The 17,848-nt window shown below is 38.4% G+C and overlaps 1 protein-coding gene across 4 annotated transcripts in view; it reads left to right on the plus strand.

Moving 5' to 3' along the window:
- The window catches only part of NRG3 (neuregulin 3), a 1,273,738-nt gene that overhangs the window by 1,242,935 nt on the left and 12,955 nt on the right, over positions 1-17,848 (plus strand). For all 4 annotated transcript variants that reach the window (XM_075559154.1, XM_075559155.1, XM_075559156.1 and 1 more), the window contains exon 7: positions 15,950-16,077. In XM_075559154.1, the coding sequence (XP_075415269.1) occupies positions 15,950-16,077 (128 nt within the window). The remainder of the gene's footprint in view (positions 1-15,949; positions 16,078-17,848) is intronic.

The raw sequence follows: 17,848 nt of genomic DNA on the forward strand, positions 1-17,848 counted from the left end.
AGGATAGGACCATGTCACAAATCATTCATGATTTTAAACCATGCACTGTTACTTCATTCTGTTCCCACAACTGCCTCCTGATTCAGGTACAAGTTCCATATGGGGACAATGATGTGTGTTTGAATTCATATTCTTCTCAAAGTGATCCAAAGTTTGCTATAAACCACACAGTCAAATACCTTGGCCTAGTCAATAAAACACAAATAAACATGTTTCTGGTATTCTCTACTTTCAGCCAATGTCCATCTGACGTCAGCAATGATATTGCTTATTCTACATCCTCTTCTGAATCTAACTTGAACCGCTGGCAGCTCCTTGTCAATGCACTTCTGCAACCATTGTTGGATAATCTTCTGCAAATTCTACTGGCATGTGATGTCACCAATATTGTTCTATAATGTGAACACTCTGTTAGGTCACCTTGCTTTTCAATGGGCACATATATGGATCTCTTCCTGTTGGTAGGCCAAGTAGCTGTCTTCCACACTTTCTGACATAGATGAATGAATGTGTCTAGTGCTTCACGGTCCTGTTGAAACATTTATATTGTTATTCCATCTAGTTCTGAAGCCTTGTCTGTTTCTAACACCAAGGTGGCTTCTTATGCTGGATGCCATGGCACTGGTGTTTCAAAGCCACCAGGGCCACCCAAAGTGAACAGGTTTCAGGAAAGCTTCCAGACTAAGAAGAGACTATGAAGAAAGAAACATCTGCCCACTTGGGATTAAGTAGCTGCTGAAAACTCTTTGCAGAGCCTCAGAACATTGTCAGACACTGAAGGCTTAATAATTGGAAGCAAAACATTATCATAGATTGTGCCACAGGATTGGGCCCTTGGATTGGAAGGCACTCGAAATGTGACTGGGGAGGAACTGCTTTTTCAAAGTAGAGTCAACCATGGTGATGTGATGGAGTCAATCCTGTGGGTGTGGAGTCTTCTGGATCTTCATTTTCGGATGAGGCACAACTTGAGGTGAGAAGAAACAGCGGCAAAAATCTACTAAACATCTGAACTTGGAATGTATGAAGAAATACTCCAGGAAAAGTGAAAGTTATAAAAGAAATGAAATAGAATGCAAGACAGATCAATATCTGAAATGGACAGGTACTGAGCACTTTGAATCAGAAAATCGTACGGTGCACTCTGCTAGGAATGGCACCATCAAGGAGAGCGGTGTCGCCATCATTTTCAGAGAGAACTTTCTAGATCTCTGCAGTGCAATGCTGTCTATAATGGAGTTCTATCTCTCCATCTTCAAGTAAATGCAAACAATGCAACTATTATTCAAATGTATGCACCATGAAAAATAGTTATGAAGAAATTGAAGACAAAAAGGAGACAAAGTACTGTAATGACAAAGTACCGTGTAAAGACCTAGAATTAGAGAGAACCAAAAAGGAATGAACACACTCAACTTATCTTAAACTGAAAGAACTGAGGAAAAAATTCAAGCCATGAGTCACAATATTGAAAGATTCTATGGGCAAAAATACCGAATGATGAAGGAAGAGTCAAAAGAAGGAAAGAATACACTGGGGCACTGTATCAAAACTGACATCCAACCATTTCAGGAGATAACGTAGGAGCAGAAACCAATGGTGTGGAAGGAAGAAAGGCAAGCCGCAGTGAAAGCCTTAGCCAAAAGCAAGGCTCCAGGTATTGATGGCGATGACTGGGTTGGAGCATACAAAGATACGTACACACAAATGTAGGATATTGTAACTCTCTAGGATTGGCTGGTTTTATTTTATGATGATGATTTCTGTTGTTTACAATGGGAGCCACTGAGAAGCAGGGGAAGGGCATTTCCTGATCAGCAGCGTGAATAGGTTTCCTAGTCCAGGATACCTATCTGTGTAAAGAAGCCTCTGTGTTTCAGAAATCATGAAACAGAGGAACTGGATTCCCAGCCCACTGGACAAAGAAAGCCGGGTACCCTCTGAGAGGAGGCTGGCTTGCAGAGTGGGGTGAGATTTGGACATTTATTCATTCTAAAGGAGCTTTTTAACACTTGATGACACAGGGCAGAGACCAAAGTGTTCCATGGCTGGAAGGCTGAGGACCAGAGAGAGAGATGGTTGCTGACATACCTGAGAGGAAGTTCTGCTGCTTTCTAATGGACAATAATCTTAATTTCTTCTGAGCTTGATTTGTGGGAACCTGTTAACTTCACTACGAAATTGCCATCGTATTGTCGCTGAGTTCCGTGTGACCATTGCAGTGGATTATGGAACCCAGGAGAGAAGCAGAGATGTGGCAGGGATAGTTGGTGTCACAATAGGATACAGAAAGATGGAGGATGGAGGCAGGCTGGCTGACCTTGGCCTCCTAGGCAGACTCATCCTTGGGAAGATACAGAGTTGGCCTCTCCTGTACCCTACGGCGCCCAAAGGAGGAGAGCATTGGCCATACACCATATCCTCACATGTGTAAACCTTAAGATGGCCTTGAACTAACAAACATAGCCATTATTTTCACATTTTGCTTGAATTTTTTCTTTTGGTAATAATCATATTTGCTATTTCAGTTATTGAAATTGCCAATTTATCACATTTAAACATTTTAAAAATATGCCTTCTAGATTTTGTCCTTTAAAGATACTTTGTTCTTTCTTGATAGTGTGAATAAATGCACACATGTATTCTTATAAAGATTTAAAAATGTATTTTTAATAGTCAAATAGTTTATTAATATGTTTTTATTAAATATTCCAGGATGGGCCACTCTATAGAGACAGTAGCTATATGAATATCTTCTTGGGTAATATGGCAAGAGATGCTGTGGGGAAATGGGGAGCTAATCAAAGGAGTGTAAGAATAATGAAAATGTTCTAAAATTGACTATGATAATCATTGTACAAGTCTTCCTGATTGAATTATTGATTTGTATGCTATATGGATTATGTACAAAATAAAAGTGTTTTTTTAAAAAGTTAATCTCTAATTAAGTTTTCATATTATTATTCATTCATACAAGTATTCATTCATAATATTGTTATATTTATCACTATGATGACATTTTGGAGTTCGTGAAACTTTTTTTTATACATTATGTCCAATTTTGGTGTATTGAAATCACCAAATGCTTAAGGGCTTTTAATTTAAGTGATTGGTTGAGATATCCTTTCATATCTTCAGTCGTGGTGTAATGCAAAATGTCTTTAATCTCGTAATAGAAATTAAATAGATGTATTAAAACCAATATGCCATTCAAGTGGGGATGTTTAAGAACCCCATAGTAGGAAGCTCTCCAATCCCAGGAAAAGGCATAAATCACACACAATTATGGTGACAGAGGCAGAACAATAAAAACATATTCTGTTTGTTTACAGTGTTTGATGTCAATCAAATGTAAACAAGCAAAGAATAACCTTTAATATTATTTGGTTTCATTAATGCCACTGAACATATTGGTTAACAAAAAAGATAAATAGCAAATGTTTGTAATTTTGGAGGGTATGATAGTTAGGTTTTATATTAAGTTGGCTGGGCCAAGATTTCCTCCATGATATGATCTGGTATCAAGTCATCAACTCCATGAGGGGGTCCTTGGTATATCAGCAAGCACGTGTGGGGGAAATAGGTTAGAGTACCACTTATATAATTTGCTTGCAATCTTGATATAATTGAAAGGAAATTTCATTGTGGTGTGTCCTACTCTTCATATAATTGAACAGCATGTGGTAGCTAGCTCACTTCTTTCTGTTCCACATCCTGCATCTGGTCATTGACCTGCCTGCCTTGTGAGATGTCCGCAGCCTGCCAATTTGCTTTCCAACCTGGGATTCAGTCCACTCTGAAGTCTGAACATAACTTGTTGTTCTTGAATTCATTCATTTCTGTCTCCACTGGTCTGTAGTCTTCAAGTTTCCTCCTTGTCTTCCTGATTCTTGGTTTGTTAGCCCCAGAAACTACAAGAGTCGGGAAAAGCCTGACCCCTGGACTTTAACTGAACTGGATTTACTCAATTCTATAATTGAGTGAGGCAAATTTTTAATATAAATTTCTTTTGTTACACACACATATAAGTGTCACTTGTTTTGCTTCTTTAGAGAAGCCAGCCTAACACACTTTGTACCAGGAATTGTTACAGAGAAACAAATCATAAGAATGAGATTCTAAATTGTTTATAAAGTCTGATTAATGCTCAAGGCACTGAGGACTCTCCCTCATAGTAAAGATAATTCTGCAACTCTTAATCCATGGAGTTAGGTGACAATGTAATTACCCATAATATCACTACTAGACACTTTCACACATTTATATCAGGATATTTGGAAGACAGCTACTTGGCCCACTGACTAGAAAAGATCCTTATTTGGATCCATTCCAATAAAAGATAATACAACAGAATTTTTCAATATTTCACATTGAGGCTTGATTTTTTTAGTTCTTTCCATTTAAGTTGTGATGAATATTTTCTTTCAATTTAGTTTTCTAACTTTTCACATTTCATTAATCTAGTACATGAAATGTTAGTGAGCTATATGTATCTGGATGACCAGCTTTGATATATTTCTCTACTTTTGTTAGGCTGAGAAATATATGGAAACTGGTGGGTTGGTACCATTTCAAAAACCATCTTGTTAATAAAAGATATGCTATCACAGCTCTGGAAGCGGAGCTCAAAAGCAGCATAAAAGATCTCCATTTCCTATTGTGTCAGGAAAGAAAACCCAATCTTTTGCAATAACCGAGATGATACTGCTGAAACCACACCTGGAGTTTTGTCATAAGAGTGGCAGAATTACAACATCAACAAAGTTCCCAATCTAGAATGGTTTCTGATATTAAAATAAAGGCATTGATTGGGAAGAAATAAGACCCTGATGACTGAGATGAGGACATATGGACAGAAACCAAGGAGATGGGGACACTGAGCCCATAAACACCATTGAGACATTTTCACATACCATCTCACCCCTCTCACCTGACAAGATAAATCACCTCTGTTCTCCACTTATCATGATGTTACTTCAGTCCAGTTGTTAGGATTCTGGACTTCCTTACATTGAGTTGTAACACATACCGAAGGCTGAAATTCTTCGTTTACATCAGCATGTCCTTCAAGTCCCCCTCCAACATTTTGCCTATAGAATCTTTCAACATTGCTTACAGTCAACCAGTAAGGTTTTGATATCTGCATATCACAGGTTCTTAATAAGCATTCCTCCAATCTTGATGCCATGTTCTTCATATCATCCAGCTTCTATGATTATTTGCTCAGCATACAGATTGCAAAATTATTGTGAGGTGATACATTCCTGACAAACACTCTTCCTGATTTTATTCTATGCATTATTCCCTTCCTCTGTCCCCACAACTGCTTCTTGGTCCATATCCAAGTTCCACATAAGCAATATGAAGAATTCTGGAATTCCCATTTTTCTCAATACCTCCCATAGTTTGCTAAGATCCACACAGTTGAATGCTTTTGCACAGTCAAATGCAAGGAAGCGTCTTTCTTGTAGTCTCTGCTTTCAGTCAAGATTCATCTGATGTCATCAACAATATTCCTCGTTCCACTTGCCCTTCTGAATCTGGCCTGAACTTCCTGCTGATGGACTATTGCTACTGTTGTGGGATAATCTTCGGCAATATTTTTTGCATGTGAAATTAATAATACTGTTTTATATTTTATATTTAAATATAAAATATTTATATTTTGCACATTCTGTGGAGTTACCTTTGATTGGAATTGGTACAGATAAAGATATGTTAAAGTCAGTTAACCAGGTAGATTTCTTCCAAACTTCATGGCATAGATAATTGAGTATGTTTCATGTTTCATCTGTTTATCGAAACATTTCAATCATGATAATCCATTAATTCCCGAAGCCTTTTTTTTTGCTAATGCTTTCTATGCAGCTTGGATTTCTTCTTCATTTAATTCCATTGTTTTTGTTTATATACTGATCTTAAAATATTATAATGTCCACTAGTTCCATTTGGTAAACTTGACTCCGTATTCGTTCAGTCTTTTTTTTTTTTTAATGCTTGCTGCTTCGTTCAACATTTTGCCCATAGAATTTTTCAATATTTCGGCTCGATGCTTGATTTTTCTCAGCTCTTCCTGTGTAAGTTATCCCGACTGTGTTCTTACTTTCTTAATTTTCTAACTCCAGATCTTTGCACGATTCATTTTAATATTTCACTTTTTCTTCTGAGGCACTTTGGAAATTTCTATTCAGCTCTGAGTTAATCTTTTCCTTTTGCCTCGGCTACTCGATGATCAAAAGCAAGTTTCAGAGTCTCTAATGACATCCATTTTGATCTTTCCTGTGTTTTCAATAATTGCTTTGCTTTCTGCTTGTTTAATGTCATCCCACAGATTAACAGGTCTTTGTAGAATCTGGTCTTGAAAACTTGATGGGATATACTCAAGGTAAAATTTTGGTTCTCATAGACTTGTTTTAATTTTTTTCAACTTCAACATGAACTTATGTATGAGCAATTGATGGTCTGCTGCACAGTCAATCCGAAAAGTTAGCAGAGTATTCCAATATGTACAGACATAACCCAGGCAAATATGCATGACAAGGGTTAATAAGAGTATAGGATAGGTCTATGGTTGTTGATAAGGATCCACTAGTATATATTCTTCCTCCTGTTTTTTAGCTCAAGATGCTAGGAAAGGACCGATGTCTTATCATTTTTTATTGACTTGGCTAACTGAAACATGGACTGTGAGATGGCCTACAATACGTCAAGTTGAAATACATATTGGTATATTGGAATATGTAGAAGAATTTAACCAAAGTCTTTGGAAACTCATATATCAGAGGGAATTTATCAGGATAGACCCATAGACCTTGTGTTAATTATATAATTGTTTGTTAATTTGAGAGGATTAAGAATGAAGCGGTGGAATCTAGCCTGTCATCAGGTCATAGCAAATGAGGCCTCTGTGTGGGTGTGGCCTTTTCCTGAGGATTCTGGGAACTCTTGTATTCCTCCTTGGAGGTGGAGACACTGTCTCTCTCACTGAGAGACTCTCTACTGACAAGATACATGGTTCTGATGGCAGCAAGAGCCCTGGACCTGGAACAACCATGTGGAGACCCACACAAGCACTGAGATGCTTCCACAGTCACTAGATCCACAAGACTATCCACCCAGTGGCTTGTGATCTTCCTGTATTCAGTGTCATTGCATGTGTTTCATGAGTCTGAAGAGGACTTTATAGGTTGGCATCAGACCTATGGGCTAATTTCGGCCTGGATCTGGACTGGGCTGGGATGTTTTCTCAATATTCAATTGCTCTTGTATATCAAGCTCTTTCTTATACACATATGAGTGTCACTTTGGATTTGTTTCTCTAGTCTACCCAGACTACCACAGACCCAGACATGGAGTGCATTGAGGACACACCTTTTACCACAATTGTTAGAAACACCTATCAGCATCTCTGATGATGCCTATAACTGATATTTTATTTAATTCAGGCTTGAAACAGGAAACTTCCATAATTGAATTAAGACACCTAACTACAATGGGTTTGATTAGGCACCAATGGCAGTAAGAGCCATAGTGAAGCATTTAACTGACGAGATACTGAGCGTGTGGCTACTAAAACGAAGAGCAGAGTCAGAGCAGTAATCAGACTTATGGCCTTGACTATTCGCTCAGGGGTCCCTAGGAGTGAAATATATGGGAAACATACTGAATATATACTTGATCTGTACAAGGGGAAGAATTATAGATCAGGTGAAGATCAGTCTAACTCAAATTACCAGAAGAGAGAGCCATGACTCCCCAATTTGTTCTCAGACTTGAGTCAATTTACGGACCCATAACCCCTTGAATGAAGGTCAGGATAAGTCCCTCTGAGAAAGAGCCCAATTACATTGACAAAAACGTATACTGTGAGTCTTTATTTCAGCCTTGCCCAAAAGGATCTGGAGCCTTTCACAACAGGTAAAATTCCCTGGGGAAAAGGAAATAGACATTTCAGAGATCACTGGACAGTAGCTCTGAACTGACACTAATTCCAGAGGACCCAAGTTGTTAATGGAAACTTCGCTTAGGTTCACCTCGCACAGCGTTGAGTGTGTTCCCAAACCCATCCTATGGCAATTTTCACTTTTCCAGAATGTATCAGTGGAATAGACATAGTCAGAAACAGGCAGGAGTCCATGATTCGGTCACCAATATGTGGAACAAGGGGCATTAGGTACAAAAAGCCAAGGGGAAGGCGTTAGAATTGTCTCCACCTAGCAAAACTGCAAACCAAAGAGGAATACCGTATTCTTGGAAGTATTACAGAGATGATTGCCATCATCAAGGATTTGTAGGATCCAGGGGTGGTCATTGCCTTTCAGTAACTCACCTCTTTGGTCCGTGCTGAAAACAAATGAATCTTGGATGATGACAGTGGATAAGTGTAAGCTTAACTAGGTGGCGACTCCAACTCCAACTGTTAGTCCAGAGGTCGCTTCATTACTTGAGAAAGTTGATACTTCTCCTGGATGTGGTATATGCTCATTGATCTGGCCAATTCCTTTTTCACTATTCCAGTGTCAAAGGGTCACCAGAAGCAGCTTGCCTTCAATTGGCAAGAATATCAATGCATTTTCTTTTTTTAAATCATTTTATTAGGGGATCATATGCATTTTCACGGTTCAGAGGAACAATAAACTTTCAAGGTCCACCTGCAGAGCTCCAGCAACTCTCGAGCACTATGTCATAACTTAGTCAGCAGGAACCTGATTGCCTTTCCCCTCTACAAAATGTCACACTGGTCTGTTACATTGATGGCATTATGATTGTTAGACTTAGGAAGAATTAACTATGACACTAGACTTATTGAGAAAGCATCAGAATACTCGATGGTTAGAAATTCACCCTACAAAAATGCAGATGCCGTTCATCTCAGAACAATTTCTAGGGTTCTAGCAGTGCGGGGTACGTCAAGATACTCCTACCAAAGGGAAGGATACATTATTGTTCTGGCCTTTCCCACACTAAAGAGGAGACGCAACATGTTGTGGATCTCTTTGGATGTGGGAGGGAATATTGCCCCAATTTGAAGGTGTTACTACAGCCTTTTTATCAAGTAACTGAGAAAGCTGCTAGTATTAAGGGGGGCCCAGAATAAGAAGATGCGTTGCAATAAGTCCAGATTACTGTGCACGCCACTTTGCCCCTCACCCAGCTGACCCACTCTAACTCGAAGCAGACAGAGATGCCACACTGTGTCTTTGGCAGGCCTTTATTGGAAAATCACAGGGCAGAGCTTCAGTATTTGGGAGCAAAGCTCTTTAATCCGACATAGGAAACTACTCTCTTGAGAAACAGTTTCTGCCATGCTACTGGATCGACATTTCACCGTGAGACACCAAGTCGCCATGTGGCCTGAGCTGCCCACCAAGAACTGAGTGAAAACAACCACCAATTTGCAAAGTTGTACATACACAGCAACACCCCATCATTAATGGGAAATTGTGTGTACCAGATCAGGCTAGAGTAGAACTTGAAGGTACAAGCGAGCTTCATGACAAAAGTATGCCTATGGTCTCCCCTTCTGTCATAGTGTTGTCCTTCCCTAGCCTGCACGTCTGGCCTCATATGGAATTTCCTGTGCTAAACTGACTGCAGAAGAGAAAACTCTGGCTTGATTTACAAATGGTCCTGCATCATATGCAGGTACCCTCAAAAGGAGAAAGTAGCAACACTGTAGCCTTTTTCTGACACTTCCCTGAAAGACAGGGAAGAACTTTGAACAATGTATTTGGTTGTTCATTTTCTTGAAAGAATTAATGGCCAGATGTGTTACTGTATACTGTTATATGAGTTTCTGTTAATGATTTGGATGGATGGTCAAGGACTTGGAAGGTGCTTGACTGGGAAATTGGTGACAAAGAGATATGGGGAAGGGGTATGTGGATAGAGTTCTCTGAATGGGTAAAAAGAAAAATGAATACATTTGTGTCTTATTTGAATGCTCACCCAAAGGTTACCTCTGTGTGTTTGTCTGGGTGGACTAGAGAAACAAATCCATGGACACACAGGTGTAGAAGGAAGAGGTTTATATACAAGAGCAATTGTACTTTAAGAAAATATCCCAACCCAGTCCATTCCAAGGCCATAAATCTGATATTAGCCCATATGTCCGATACCAATCTATAAAGTCCTCTTCAGACTCACGAAACACATGCAATGAAGCCAAATGCAGGGTGATCACAAGCCAGTGGGTAGAAAGTCTTTGGGTCCAGTGGCGTCGTAAGCATCTCAGCGCTGGCAGGGGTCTCTCTGTGGCTTCTCCGGCTTCCGAGGTCTGGTTGCGTCCATGTGACTTGTCCGCCTGAGGGTATTAGGGTAGTTCCATGTCTCCTTTCAGCTGCAATGTCTCCCAGGCAGTGAACAGCAAGCCTCCCACCTCCAAGGTGGAAATACCGGATTTCCCAGAATTCTCAGGAGAAGGCCATGCCCACACAGAGGCCTCATTGGCTGTGATCTGATTGGCAGACTAGACTCCACCCCTACATTCTTAATCCTCAACTTGACAAACAATTGTATAACTTCCACACTCTGAAAAGGTAAACAATCAAGTGAACGGGATACCACTTTCTGAGGAAACCAGTCATCGTCTTTCCCCAGCCTCTCTTACAGTGGTCTAGCCTGCCATACACAAGTGGTGACAGGGACGGAGGTTATGTCTGAGTTCAGCAACGTGGGTTTCGGTCCACTAAGGCTGACTTGACTACAGCATCAGCTGCAGACAATGTCAAGTTCTCAATATGGAACTAGTAGTCATGGGGCATTACTACTAAGGACCTATGCTCTTCAGGAATTAAGGTTGAACTACCTTACCCTGTCAGGCAAAGAACCACAACTGGCTAAGGTACTCGCTGAGGGCAAAGGGAATAGAGAATGGGCAGTAAGTAGTTCTAAATACCAGCTATGGCCAACCGAGCAGTTGCAGAACTAAGAACTGTAATGTTATGAGTATTTCCTCTTGTTATGTATCAAATAGTTTTAGTTTTTTCACTTATAAAATATGAAATGTAGATGGGGTTAATAAACTGTGGGCTATATGTGTTAGTTATGTCATATTAGGTACAAGTATGACTTTAGTATTGTCTTCATTTGGAGATTCTATATAGCGTAAGGATGTATACAGGTGTAAAGTTGACAATGGGTAAAGTATGACAATTAGATTGCGTGTCAACCTGGCTGGGCTTCTCACATCATGTGCCCTAACATAATGTAACTAGATTTATGATGAGATCATCTATAAAAACTCTACATGAGTCAGTAAAAGCCCCCAGCTCACCTTCCCACCTCTGGACTTTAACTGGACTATACTTACCTGCTTCTACAACTGTGTGAGTCACTTTCTTGATATCAGTTTATTTCTTTATATATAGTACAATGTGCTAGTGTTGTCTTCAGTGATTATGACATGGGGAAAGCGTAGAGTATGGAAACATTGGAGGAACAACATCACCTACTTTCAATGAACTAATCCAAGTCATGAGGCTTCTCTATTGTTTGGTTCATACATGCAATGTTGATATAAGATATACTGGAAATACCTTTTTTCAAGGTCTTTGGTAACAATAAGGCTAACATATAATAACTAAGCTTCAAGAACAAATTATTAAACAGATATAATATATCTGAGTTTAATTCCCATGCCTAATATTTCTCAGGACAGACATGATTCCACAATGTCTGGTTGGGTAACTTTATGTATTTGATACAGACACTTAATCAAAGATTATAATATCTAAGAAGAACAGGATGTTCTATTAAAGAAAAAAAAAACTTCTTTTCAGTTAACTGTAGGATATGTTTGCTTAGCAATGGAACCACGCTCTTCATTTCACTTCAGTTGAATTAAAGCACAGAATTCTTAGATTGTGTAATAATTCAGGAGGGTGTCACAATTTAACATCTAAGCCATGCTTAACAGTTAGTCAATCATTAAAGTTTGAAGAAAGAATATGTTAGAGACCAAAACAGGTGTAGCTAAGGGATATGAATTTTCTTGCACTGGTCAAATGGTGGAGTAGCAAAATCAATAATTAGTTATATTCCTTGTGTTAGACATTGATTGAAGTCAGTTTTCTGTACAACAGACCATAACACTGCCCTGTCCTGATCCATCCTTATAAGTAATTGAGACATTCAAGGAATGTTTTAATTGATGCTTCTTCAAATAAATATAACATTTTTTCCCACTCTGGAAAGCTATTCTATAGAATTTTGGATTGCAGTTTCTTCGGACCAAAATGTTAACTTGTGAAAAATATATTTTATAGGATATTATATTAAAGATTTATCATATCAATAACACAAGGGAAGGGTATTTTATTTTAGTAATATGCTTGATTATTATATTCATTTGCATATTAATTTCATGAGGATTATAGGAAGATTCATTTAAGACACACTAAATATGTTCAGTCATAATATGTGCCCTGGCAAAATATCAATGCTTCAAAACCTATTTGAGTTATCAAGACACAAATTAAATAATTTCACAATTTAAATACTGATGTGATTAGTATTTCTAGTGAAGAAAATAAAAATGATTTCTGACAGTTAGAAAATAGAACATTGAACATCTACAAGATAATGACATACATTTCACAGTAACTTTTAGTTTATGGAGTCAAAATAATTATTTTTGGTTTTAGGTAACTGGATCTGTAGAAGTCTAAAAACCCATGATGATTTTCATAGGAATACTAGAAATCTGGTTGTGCTTTAAAAGTATCAAATTTTGAAATATTATAGTCTTTTTTATAAGTCTATTTCAGTTGAATTATCTTGGTCAAACATTTTCAATAATTAGTAAAGTTAAAACTCATTTGTAGCTGATAAAACATATTATGGAAATAATTCATTAAGATTTCTTAAAAGTGAAATACCTGGCAAGGATTAATTCTAAAAGTAACGCAAGTGAGACGATGTCTGAGAAACAACAAAGAAATTAATAAATTATGTGAATTTTCTAGTAAAACCAGTGGTTTAGATAATGTTAGATATAAAGGGAATAAACCTTTAATTGAAATAGTAAAGTTGTTATACAGTAATTAGACCTGCTATCCAGTACCAAATAAATATTATTTACATATAAATTTAATTCAACGATATTCTGGTTTATATCCTACTCTAGCACCATGCTTTCTGTAATTCATAGTATATTTAAAAACAAAAAAAGCACTTTTCAACACTTTCCCATTACAAAACAACAAAATCCTCACGTGATGTATTCTTATAACTCTCACGATAGAATCTCATCAACGTTTTTACTTGGCCTTCCGTAGTTTTCATACTATTAAATGCTATGTTGATTGAGAATCAAACACTCGCAAGGTCTGTATACACAGTTCAAACTTCAGGTTTCAAGTTCAGAGAGTCTCTTCCCTATGGTTTTCTATTTGGTGATTTTCCATCAGCATAAAGCAAAGACGAACATACACACCTACACGCGCACACACACACACACACACACACGCACACACGCACACACACACACACATCCATGCACGTAACTATGCGATTCAAAGCTGTCTCAGTGAGATGCATCCATCTCAAAATTAGAAGAGATCTCTTTGGGATGCAGTCAGAGAACCCTTGTGCCGAACGGAAAGGCAACCACGATCCCAATCCTGGGGCAAGTAACCCTGACATTCAAGTTGGTGCGAGTATTTTTGAGGACTTCCACTACAACTTGAAAATTTTTAAACCACGAATCTACAACAAAACAACTGCAGAAAACAGGCAGAAAAATAAAACAAAATGTTGTTTAAGTACAAAACTAAAAATATTTTGAGCAATTAGCCTCTGGCAACCCAAGCCTGATCCACCCTCAGAGACGCATTAAGAGAATATATATGCGGAGTGGTCATATTTTCATCCGCTCCATAGCATACTGGTCACGGCCAAATTCCCTACAGGACCAGGAAACAAAAGGAAGCACTGTGTAGACCACAAATTAGAAAACAGGCCAACAAAAAAGAGCAGGGCCATAGGCAACTGTCCATAAGTGACAGCCTTTTCACATCTAAACCCCAGTGGAAAACACTAACCTCCAACAGCAGTAGTGTAGTCCCCAACTGGAAAGTCAGCATGTCTCCCAACTGGAGAGCAGCTTCAATAAATTGCCAGTAAACTGTGCTGAAATGCTCAGGGTTCAGCTCAGAAGCAACTCCTGATCTCCAAGGATCAGAAGAATCCCCAGGGTCTCCTTGTTGGCATCTGAGGCTGACTTTTTGGCCTCTTGGGGGTAGGTCATGGTAAGATGATGCCAAATCCCATGAGATGACGCCAAGCCTCTGACACTGTTCCAAAAAAAAAAAAAACAAAGCGATTTATTGAAGCAGGAGTGACAGTTGAATGGGAAGGCAGGTAAACTTCAGAGTGTGGGGCCCCTGAGTCCCAGTTTTTATCACTGCCATTGAGTCAATTCCAACTCATAGCAACCCTATGGGACAGAGTACAACTGCCCCCATAAGTGTCTGAGGCCCAAATGGTTCACCAGAGGACAATACCTTGTTTTTCTCCCACAGAGTGCCTGACGTTGCCATAGGGGCTCCTTCTGAATTCTAAACAACTAACAAAAAACTCACTGCCATCAATTCAGTGCTGACGCATAACGACCCCTGTGGGTTGCCCAGACTCTGTTTATGGGACTACAAAACCCAGTATTTCTCCCCAGGAGCTGGTGGTGGTTTTAAACTGGGACCATATGAATTGCAGACCCATGTACAACAATTACGCTGCCAGGGATCCATTAAAGATATATAAATATATATATACACATACATATTTGTACCTATATCTATATTACATCTGTATTTGTTTGTGTATTTATATTAATGTATTTATATATGATCTATACTTACATCATGTGTATATTTTCTTTTTTTTAATCTTTAAATTTCAACCACTCTGAAATTATTTGAACCTTAGTCTAAAATTGTTAATTTAAAATTTTAGTTACACAAAGAGTCTGCAATAATGTAATTCCATATCTTTCTCAGGATTATTTTTCTTCTGGTTTTACTACTATTTCTAGATTTTATTCTCTAAACCATCCTTAGAACCTAGGTAAACAAAAGATAGTAAGCAGCAACTATCAATTAGTTAAACTCATGTAATCTTAGAAATATACAGCATTCTTTGTACATAATACCTCTTATAGTATAAACTAGATATTGCCATTGCTTTTTGCCATAGCTACTTTTTTTTACTTGTCCAAGTACATTAAGTATTATTTTATTAATATAGGTTATAAATCCTTTAAGGATTAAGTCCAATCATATAGACTTGAGATTAAGGGATATTGGTATAATTTTTTGTTTGCTTATGACAACCTCCTTTATTGTTTTAAAATTGTAGCTTGGGGCAAAGGTTACAGAACAAATCAATTTTCCATTTAGCTGTTTTACTGCTGAAGTGAAAAAATATCTATCTAGTAATATTTAAACTTTCTTACTGCATCAGTTAAAATATGCAGCTTTGGCTACTGGGCATCTGGATTTTCAACCCTCTCTAGTCAGGTTACATGCTGAAATGATCATTTTCAGTGATAGTTTTCTAAAGAAAAGAAGCTAACTTCTGCCTGATCACTTAGACTGCGGAGAGTGTTGAATTTAGCAAAGTACTGGCTGGGGGTCAAGTGATATTGACCATGGGGAATTTAAGTGTTGTCTCTCAAGGATTTCTTTAGGCTTTGAACTGTAAAATGAAGTCAAAGATTACACTAGAGTTAAGAATGAGATATTCACATGGGGTTCTTCAGTAGGCTTATCTGTTCACTTTGAACACACTCCGTGTGTGAAAAACAAGATGCAACTATTGTTGCTACAATTCTCTGATCCTGTGTCCCAGTAGAAACCAACCCTCTGGTCATTTCCCCGTACTTAGCCAAAGTGTACTAGTCCCCTCTCATAACTTGTCCTCAGCTCACCTCTGTGCATGTGATTCCTCACAGTACTCCAAGGTGGAAAGGCATCCTGTGACTGCATTGGAGAAAATGATGGATTCAAATGTTGCTGGACCCCAGCCCTTCCCAGACGTTCCTTCTTCTGATGGAGGAAGCCAATCTGTCAAGCATCACAGGTACAGGTAACCAATCCTGGTGGGGGTGGGTGCATTCAGGCTGCGTTTAGCAGGAAAAAAACCCAACATGCCATGGATGACAACATTACACAGAGGAGACAGAGTCTTCTTGCTTTTTCTGTAGCTCTCCAGGAAACAGGCTCAAACATATCAAAGCAGGTGAGCAAAAGATGCTAACTCCATCCATTGGAAAGCAATGTTCCTGTGAAAAGTAGGAAATAGCACTCTCAAGATATGCTGAGCAGCGAATGGAAAGAAAATGTATTCTAAAAACCTATTAGAAACAAGATGTTCCTTATCCTGCCTCATCTCTTTCTCCCTTTGGAAAGTTAATAGCATTACTCCTTCGGCTACTGCAATGGACTGCCTCAGGATGTCACATAAACATCTTTCCTGGGGAAGGAGCCTGGCAGATCTCGAGTCTATGTGAATTTGTATGACCAATGAAATGACTCTGTTTTAAGAGCTGACCACCCAAATGATTCTGTTGTGTAAAATCCAAAAGGAAAACTATTTGATAAAAGCCACGTCATTCGTAAACAGAATGTATCTTTAGCATCTCCTAGTCCAAACTGTGTTCTATAAGTGAGACACCTGAGCTTCCAACGTTGCAGGCATTGTCCTGGATAAAGTGGCAGTTGGGACTGAGGCTAAAAGTTTATGGGTGTCCAGAATTATATCTTAATTTTAAATGGAAATTTTCCAACGCTTCAAGTTCCTTTTTCTTAGTGAGAAATACGGTCATTGGAAAATAAAATTCTAAAATCATTTCGATATAACAAGAAGAAATAGTCCTAGCTGTAACAGATCAGTGTTTTTGACTCTGTTTTCACATGGTCCTCTCCAACCGTCCAGCATGGCACAAACAGGATTGCCAAAGGAACCCCCTGGTCTCTTGACTCTCAGAGCTCCAAGGAAACGCTTCTTTGAAGGCGATTTGCATTCTCCTTTGAATGAGCAGCAGTGAGCACTAAGAGTTTGTCAAATGAAAGACAAACAGGCTTGGTTTAAATATCTTAACCACACACCTGAAATATGTTTGGCACGTGGCTAATTGCTTTAGCTATTACTATACATTTTAGTTGAAATAATGTATGATGTTTTTAGAAATATTGAAGTATCTTCCTATGGGTGGAATTTTTCATTTTCCTCGGCCTAACAGAAGACATATTAGGGAACTAGGCTTTCAGTCAACAGCCATTAGAAGATGAATGTTTTCTCCAAACCAATGTTTCTCCCGATGGTTTAACACATTAAAGGATTGTTGCACCCCGTCAAGTGAAATAATTTAGTATAATGTTCTTCTAATATTATATCATGCCTTCACAATTTCAAAGAATAATAAAAATAGAAATAAAGCTTCTAAAGCATTTGCATTGTCGCCGCCCTCTCCTTTTTCCCCCTCATTCTTTGACATGGTATATATTTCCCCCTAGACTTGCCTTCTTCTGTGGCTTCTAGATTAAACCAGAAAATCTTGACAAACTTCCCTTTTTGTTTGGCTCAATGGAACTGAAGTATTTGTCTACATTGTGTCCTGATAGATGAACGAGATTCAATTTATAAAGTGCTTTTAGAACTTTGTAAATTATAGTTTAATGTATCAGAGTTTTTGTTTTGTGCAACATGCAGTAGACTTAAACATTTTCATGATTTGTAACCTGGCGACTGATTTATGTAGCTGAAAACTGCTCCACCACTGGCTGACTGCCCTGCATAGGTGATCAGTAGGTAGGAATTGGTCTAAGAGAGGTCACGAGTGCGCAGTGGT

The sequence above is a fragment of the Tenrec ecaudatus genome, chromosome 10 (assembly GCF_050624435.1).
Source record: "Tenrec ecaudatus isolate mTenEca1 chromosome 10, mTenEca1.hap1, whole genome shotgun sequence".
In the NCBI taxonomy this organism is placed as follows: Eukaryota; Metazoa; Chordata; class Mammalia; order Afrosoricida; family Tenrecidae; genus Tenrec; species Tenrec ecaudatus.